This window comes from Neopelma chrysocephalum, unplaced genomic scaffold (genome assembly GCF_003984885.1).
Source record: "Neopelma chrysocephalum unplaced genomic scaffold, ASM398488v2 Primary Assembly neopelma1_186345, whole genome shotgun sequence".
In the NCBI taxonomy this organism is placed as follows: Eukaryota; Metazoa; Chordata; class Aves; order Passeriformes; family Pipridae; genus Neopelma; species Neopelma chrysocephalum.
The window spans coordinates 1-7,737 of record NW_020938935.1 but is presented as its reverse complement, the minus strand read 5'-3'; the positions used below and the strand labels follow the sequence as shown (position 1 = coordinate 7,737).

At 70.1% G+C, this 7,737-nt stretch overlaps 1 protein-coding gene across 1 annotated transcript; it reads right to left on the bottom strand.

The window, feature by feature from the left end:
• Nucleotides 1–49: 49 nt before the first annotated feature.
• Nucleotides 50–7,459, bottom strand: LOC113962938 (bromodomain adjacent to zinc finger domain protein 2A-like; the record flags this gene model as incomplete). The annotated part of the gene is given in 26 exon segments (XM_027673733.1): nucleotides 50–197; nucleotides 283–509; nucleotides 592–738; nucleotides 833–965; nucleotides 1,052–1,335; nucleotides 1,521–1,684; nucleotides 1,776–1,931; nucleotides 2,007–2,232; nucleotides 2,527–2,542; nucleotides 2,604–3,105; nucleotides 3,210–3,345; nucleotides 3,432–3,491; nucleotides 3,596–3,758; nucleotides 3,960–4,034; nucleotides 4,138–4,352; nucleotides 4,727–4,981; nucleotides 5,070–5,261; nucleotides 5,369–5,434; nucleotides 5,542–5,603; nucleotides 5,710–5,920; nucleotides 6,004–6,105; nucleotides 6,253–6,361; nucleotides 6,630–6,690; nucleotides 6,784–7,023; nucleotides 7,257–7,347; nucleotides 7,349–7,459. Coding segments are annotated over 26 exon segments (4,152 nt in total), but the record flags the coding sequence as incomplete, so codon positions are not given.
• Nucleotides 7,460–7,737: the final 278 nt, after the last annotated feature.

Genomic DNA, 7,737 nt, shown 5'->3' with positions numbered 1-7,737 from the left:
ACCCTGCCAGCCCCAAAGGGACCCCTGTCCCCGGGAGGGCCCCCCCCTCTCACCCGCCCCGCAGCAGCCGCGTGCGCATGGTGCCGAAGTCCATGGGGTTCTTGATGATCTTGCGGTAGCCGGGCACCAGCCGCGGGTTCACGGGCTCCAGGAAGGGCCACGCGTCCTCGTGCGACTCCATCTCCATCAGGATGATCCTGGGGGAGCAGCAGCGGGGTCAGGGGGAGCCCCCGGGGGGTGCAGCCCGAGCCCCCTCCCCGCAGCCCCCCCGGCCCCACTCACTCGCAGAAGGTGAGGTCGCTGGGCTGCCCCCGCAGGGTCACTCCCCTCCGTTTGGTGGGGGTCAGCCCCTCTCCCGGGTACCGGGGCACGGGCAGCCCCTCTCGGCGGCGCAGGGCCGGGCGGCGCCGCGGGTTCTCCTCCTCCTCCTCCTCCGGGGTCCCCCCGAGACGCCCCCGTTTCCGCTTCTTGCCCCGCCGGGGCGAGACGGGGTCCCGGTACTGCCCTGCCTGTGGGGAGGGGACGGGGGTCACGCCGGGCATGGGGTCACCACCAGCCTGGCCACGGTGGGGGGACGGCCCGGGGACCTACCCGGGACACGCAGACGGAGCAGAACCAGTCGCCCTCGGGCACCTCGGTCATCCTGGGCCGGTGGCAGTAGAGGTGGCAGCCGCGGTCGCAGCCGTCGCACAGCAGCAGGTGCTCGTCGTCGTCCCCGCGCCGGCACACCAGGCACGTCTGTGGGGAGAGAGGGGGGCTCGGTCAGGCTGGGGAGGGGGCTCTGACCCTCCCTCCCTGCCTCGCCCCCCCCCCTCCCGGAGCGGGGTCTCACCACTCTGTTCACAGACTTCTCCCAGGCGATGGATTTCTCCAGCTGGAAGATGCACAGGGACACCTGGGCCGCGCTCCGGCACCGCTCCAGCGTCTGCCGCCACGTCCGCACCCGCGGCGTGATCTCGTAGGCTCTGGGGGGGATAATGGGGGGCTCAGCTCAGCCAGAGCTGGGGGTCCTGCTCCACCCCGAGCCTCCCAACACCCGCTGGTCACTCACATCTCAGTGGGGCCCAGGCTCAGCTCCTCGGGGCCGCTCAGCACCGCCTTCTCCACCACCACCTCGTGCAGCGGCCACAGCGGCTCCTTCAGGTACCGGCGCTCCAGGTTCTGCTCCAGCGCCAGGAGACGGAGCACGGCCAGATCCAGAGGGTTGGTGTGTTCCCGGCGCAGCGGGAGCCCGTCCCGCCGGGAACGGATCGTGATGTCCTCCAGGGGCTCCACCTTGTGCTCGCAGTACCGGAGGTCGTCCCGCGTGGAGTCGGGGCTGGGGCACGTCCAGCCCTGCGGGAGGGGGGGGGTTAAAGGGGGGTTCAGTAGGGGGAGGTCACCATGGCACCAAAACCACCATCCCCGGCACAGAGACCACCATTCCTGACACCAAAACCACCATCCCCAGCACCAAAACCACCATCCCCGGCACAGAGACCACCATCCCTGGCACAGAGACCACCGTCCCCGGCACCCACCCGGATCTGCAGGTCGGCCATCAGCACGCGCTGCTCCAGCTCCTCCACCCACTGCAGGACGCCGAGGTCGGTCTCGTAGGCTCTGTCCATCACCGACCACCGGGCCAGGGCTTCCTGAGACACGGCGGCACCGGCCGCCTCGGGGCGCGGGTGGAAGATGGGGTCTGGGGAGGGGGTGAAGGGTGGGCTCAGGGGACGGACAGACAGCAGCCCCCAGGCCTGGGGGTGTGGGGGGGATGGAGGGTGGGCTCTTACCGGTGGTGGCCCGGAGGCAAACCTCCCGCAGGAACTCCTTGTGCTTGGTGAGGTGCTTGTGCAGGGCCTTCTCCCGGATGCCGCGCGGGTGCAGCGCCCGGGCCACGGCCTCCAGCTCCTCGGGGTCCCGCAGCCACCACCAGCCGCTCTGCATCTCTGCAAGGCAGCGCCGGGGCTCAGCACCCTGAGGGGGCACCGGCACCGCCCGCCCCGGGGGTCCCGGGCTCTCACCGGGGGGCACGGGCTGCTCCGTCAGCTGCGTCAAGTATTTCTGTTCCATCTGCTTGAAGAATTTGGTGGGGGGTCTCCCTCGGCGCTTGGGCTGTCCCGGCACGTCCTGGAGCTTGTCGGGGTGGCCCCGGCCGCGGGGGCAGGCGCCGAGGGCCCTGGGCCCGGCGGGCACCGGCGTGGAGGCGAGCAGGGGGGCCGCGGGGTCGTCCGTGGGGAGGCCGTTCAGCTGGGGGAGACAGGGGGTGTCAGGAGAGCCCAACTCACCCCTTGATCCTTGGCCCTCGTTCTGCAGCCCCCCCTGCAGTCCCCAGTCCCACAACCCCCCCAGCCTTGGAGCTGTTTCCCTCCTTTCATAGCCCAGAGGGTTGGGGGCAGCTCGGCTGAGCTCCACGTGCCAACCCCAAGGACCTTGTCCCCCACCCTGGGGGTGCCCAGTGCCCAGGCTGAGGGCCCCCCACGCTCCCCACAGCCCCCCCAGGTTGGGGTGCAAGTGCTGGGGTGAGCAGTCCCCATGTGGTACCTGCTGGGGTGAGCCCCTGGGGGGGGTCCCCGCGGTCTGGCTGGGGGGGGGGCACAGCGGGGGCTTGTGGGGAGGGCTCGGCCGAGGAGGCAGCCAGGGGGGCTCGGTCGTTGCAGGGCGTCCGGGGCAGCAGGTTGAACCAGGGCCCTCGCTTCTCCGCAGCCTCCGGGGCACTCTCCTCCTCTTCCTCCTCCAACTCCTCCTCCGTAGGATCCGAGGGGGCCTCGAGTGGCAGGAGCCCCCCGTCCCCCTTGCCGGGGCTGCTGGCCGGGGTGAGGACGGAGTCCTTGAGCAGGGACGACTGGGTCTGGCTCAGCCAGGAGAGGAAGGCGGACTGGCTGAGGTCGTGCTGGCTCTGCCCCAGGGGCTCCGGCTCCTCCAGGACCCCGTTGACGGGGGCGGCTCGGGGTCCGCAGTGCTGGGCCAGCTCCTCTTTGCTCTTCCTGGGCCGGCCCCGGGCGTGGGAGGTCGGGCAGCTCGTCCGGCTGGGAACGGGAACATCCGCCGGCTCCTCCTTCACCGGGGACACGTGGGGGGGCACCTTCTCCTCGGGGGGCTCCGGGGGCGCCGGCTCGGCCGCTGCGAGGGCAGGAGGAGGAGGAGGAGGAGGAGGAGGAGGAGGAGGTGAGATGTGGGGTCCTCTCCCGGCTGGGAGAACCCCCAGAAGCCCCTTTCCCGCTCACCCTCCGCGCCCTCCACGAAGATGCCGCCCAGGTGGGGCAGGACCCAGTAGCGGCGCCGGAACCGGTCCTGGCCCAGGGAAGCCGCTCGCAGGGTCTGGGAGGAGTGGAGCAGCTTCTTGCGGAAGAACATCTGCCTCTGCGGGGAGAGTGGGGGGCGGTGAGGGGGCTGCAGCCCCACAGCAGGGCTGAACCCCCCCGGCCCTCCACCACCCCCCCGCTCACCTTGGCCAACTTCTCGATCTGCCGCTCCAGCTCCGGGACGCTGGACGCCGACGTGTCGGCCTGGGGAAGGGATGGATCCGTCAGGGAAGCGCCAGGAGGCGGGAAAGAGACCCCCCGAGAGCGGCATCCCCACCTCTGCCCCCCAACCCCGAGCCAGCCCACACCTCCTCCTCCCGGCGGGATCTCCGTCCCCGGCTCTCCTCCTCCTCCTCCATCTCCAGCCCTGTGTCCTCGGTCAGGCGGGAGCTGCGCCGGCGCCGTCCGTCCTCCAGGCCTGTGATCTCCGACTCGGGCCGGCCCGTCTTCTTGGCCAGGGCGACCTTCAGCCTGCCAGGACACCCCGGAGCCGTTTGACTCCTGTCCCTCTGCCCACCCCCACTCCCCCAGAGGCACCTGCTCACACCCCGTTGCTGGCAATGCCACCCCGAGACCCCTCAGCGCCAGATGGGGGGGTCACAGGTGGGGGTCTCGGTGCAGCCCCCTCCCAGCCACACGCCCTGGGGGCGCAGGCAGCCCCTCCCCACCCACCTGCGCAGGCGGCCCTCGATGATCCACTTGTTCTTCCTGTAGTTGGACATGTTCTCCAGGGTCTTGTCGATCTCACTGCAGGGACAGGGCGGGGTGGCTGCAATGGGCAGCTCTGGGGGGGGAGTGGGACCCGCTCCGGGGGATCCAGAGGATGTTCATGGCCCCCACCCGGGCTCACCTGATGATGAGGGCGCTGCTGTTGAGCTCGTTCACCAGGAAGACCAGGATGGCAGCTTTCCACTCGGGGGGCAGCGCCTGGAAGGGTTTGGTGCGCAGCCCCTCGCACAGCTCCACGCCCGCCCCGCGCGCCGTCAGGAAGCAGCGCAGGATCTCGGACACCGTGTCGCGGTTCAGGCTGATCTCAGACACCTTCTCCCCCAGGATCTTCAGGGACTGGGGACAGCAGAGCACGGGAGGGGTGGGGGAGTCACTCCCTGTCCCCCACGGGGGGATTTGCCAGGACCCCATGGTGGGAAAACCAAGCCAGGAACCCGAGCGGGAGCAAAGCCCAGGGGTGTCCCAGGCAGGGTCCCTGCAGCAGGTGAGGTGTGAGGGCACCCCAAGGGCTGCTGGGGGTCAGGAGCTGGCTGGGCACAGGGGGCTGCAGTGAGAGCAGCACCTCCCAAACCTGGGCTCCCCTTCCTGACAACACCAGTCAGGGAAGGGGGAAAACGGGAAGGGGAGAAACAGAGAGGAAGGGGAAAAAAGAAAAGGGAGGGGTAGAAAAGGAAAGGGGATGGGGAAAGGGCAGGTAAGGGCCGCCTCACCTGGCAGTAGGGCGGCAGCCCGGGGTCGTAGATGGCTGCCTGCAGCAGCCGCACCAGCAGGTCCTGCAGCTGCCCGGCCCCGGCGCCCACCCCCAGCAGCCCCTCCTGCAGCGCGCCCAGCGTGGGCACGTCCCGCGCGGGGTCCAGGCCCAGCACTTTGCCGTAGCTCTGCAGGAACTCCACGACCGTCAGGCAGTCGGAGAAGGCGCGGCTGGGCAGGACGAGCCCCGGGATGCGGGAGAAGGCTGGAAGGGGCTGCGGGGAAGGAGAGCAGGGGGGGTCAGGGGGGGTCGGCCGTCGGCTCACCGGGGTGACCCAACCCAGCCCCCCCGGCCCGGCCCACCTGGTGGTCCCCCAGGCACATGTCCTCCGTGGGCTTCTTCATCTCCTCCAGGATGAGCTGCTGCCGCTGCCGCTCCTCCAGGCGCCGCTGGGCCACCAGCCCCTTGTCCGCCTTCCGAGCCCCCTTGCCCTTCTTCTCCTTGGGCCGAGCCTTGTCCTTGCCCTTCTCCGGCTTCCCCTTCTTCTCCTTGGCCTGGGGACAGACCCCAGATGTGTGGGGAGAAAAGGAAAGGGGGGAAAAATCCACCTTCATCTTCCAGCTCCTCTCTCTCCCTGGTCCCCTTGCACCCACGGACCCACCTTAGGCTTCTTCTTGGTCTCCTTGGCCCTGGGGGCTTTGGCCTCCTGCTTCTGCTTGTTCTTGGCCTGGGGAGACGAGACCCGCTTAGGGATCCAGAGACCCCCCCTCACAAGGGAGACCCCCACCCCAGACCCGAGGAGCCCCAGCGTCACCCCGAGCCCCACGCTCGCACCTTCCGTCTCATCTTCTTCTTGATTTTACTCATTTTCAGCTTGTCCTCATCGCTGAGCACCTCTGGAGGGGAAGAAAGGAAGGGGATGGATGGACCAGGACCCACTGGGGCCAGGCTGTGAGGGGCTGTGCCAGCCCCCCCGAGCCAGCAGGGCCGGGCAGGGGGTACCTTGTGCCTCCAGCCTCTTGAGCAGCCGCGCGTCCGTCTTGCTCAGCAAATCCACCATCCTGACCTTGGGCGGGCGGCCCCGGCCCCGCTTGGCCGCCGGGGGCTCCTTGGGCTTGGCCTTCTCGGCGTTGCGGGGCCGCCCGCGCTTGCCCGTGATGGCCTGGATGCGCCCGGGGATCTCCTCGGGGCTCAGCCTCACCCACTGCACACCCTGCGGGGCCACGGGTCAGGGTCACACGGGCACGGCGCGGGGCTGGGGGGGTCACAGGGGGGTTCAGATGCCCCCAGACCCACCTCTGGCGTGTCCCGCTCCTCGTAGAAGTCTCCCACCGGCATCCGGGGGCTGAAGCTGAAGTGCTCGCGCCGCACGTCCTGCACCATGTTCCTGCTCAGGTACTGGGGAGGAGGAGGAGGAAGGCTGTGAGCTCTCGGCTCTCTGGGCTCACAGCCACATCCATCAGCTCAGCCAGGGGCTCGGGGGGGGGCTGTGAAGGACCAGGACCCCAGGGCAGCCCCCACCCTGCTCCCCCCACGGGGCTGTACCTTGATCACCTCCGGGAACTGCTTCATCCTCTTCCCGCAGGGCCCGTAGTACCAGGTCTCCCCCTGCCAGCGGTGGTTCCCCTTCTTGATCCGAACCTCCCGCCTCCACCTGGGCACAGGGAGTGTCAGGAGTGGCAGGATTTGGGGGGGATGTGGGGCAGGATGGGTAGGGGGCAGGGAGAGGGGGACAGCGTCAGGGACTGAACGGAAAGGGGATGGGGACAGGAGCAGGATGGAGAAGGGACAGTGCCAGGGGCAGGATGGGGTACAGGAGGGGGGCAGTGTCGGGGGTAGGATGGGGTACAGGAGGGGACAGTGCCAGGGGCAGCACAGCAGGAGGGGCAGGGCACATGTCACACGTCCCCCGTCCCACATACCCGTGCTGCAGCGGGAACCGAACCTCCTCCTGCGTGGCGATGCGCCGGCGAGGGACATCCCCTGCGGATTGGGGACAGGGACAGGACACTGGGCTGGGCCGTGCCAGCGGTCGGGGGGCACTTGGGGGGCACCCAGGGGGGCTCTGGGCCATACCTGCCCCCGAGGCGCCCAGCGGAGCCGCCTCCTCGCTCTCCCCTTCTGGTGCGGCCGAGGTCTCCGGGCAGCTGTCGGCGGCCTCTTCCTCCTCCTCCTGCTCTTCCTCCTCCTCCTCCTCCTCCTCCTCTGCAGACGGGGCCGGGGACTCTGGTTCCAGTGGGGGGTCGAGCTCCAGGGACCCTGACTCGCCCAGTCCCGCGTGGTTGCTCCCGTTCAGGTCGACGCTGCTGCTCTCGTCTGTGGGGCCGAGGGCAGGGATGAGGGCAGGGACGTCAGCGGAGCCTTTCCTGCTCCGCCCAGGACACCGGGCAGTGCCAGGGGTGAACGGGGGTGTCCCCTCCCGTGGGGCTCATGCAGCGGTACCAGCGCTGGCACAGGGTTCATCCCATGCGTGGGGTGCCCGTGGGGGCGGTGGGGTGACACCCCCAGCCCGGGGGTCCCCGCTCTGCCCACGCCGGGGTCTCACGTACCGTGCAGGGCGGGCGAGCCGGGGCCCTGGAGCAGCGGGGCGGGCGGGGGGCTGGCGGGCAGCAGGCCGAAGGGGCTGGCGTGGAGGGGGGGGGCTGGCAGCCAGGTCGGGGGGCTCCTCCAGGGACGACTTGTCGCTCACCAGCTGCGAGTCGTCCATGGTGTAGAGGTCGCCGGTGCCGGGGTCTGGGGAGGGGGGTGAGCACTGGGGTTGGGGGCAAGCGGACCCTCATCTCCGCTCCCGGGGGAGGGCGGGGGGGGTCTGGATGAAAAGGCTCCGGCAGCAGAGGGGTTAAAGGGGTTTGGGCCCCCCCCAGCCCCGCCCCCTCCTCTGGGAAGCGCAGGAGCCCAAAATGGCCGAGGCTGGAGATGTTCACCAGCGCGGAAGTTCAGGCGCTGAGTAACAGCCTCGTCACGGAGCTGGGAAGGCCGGGAAGGAAGGCAGGGAAAGGCAGGGGAAGGCAGGGGAAGGCAGGGGAAGGC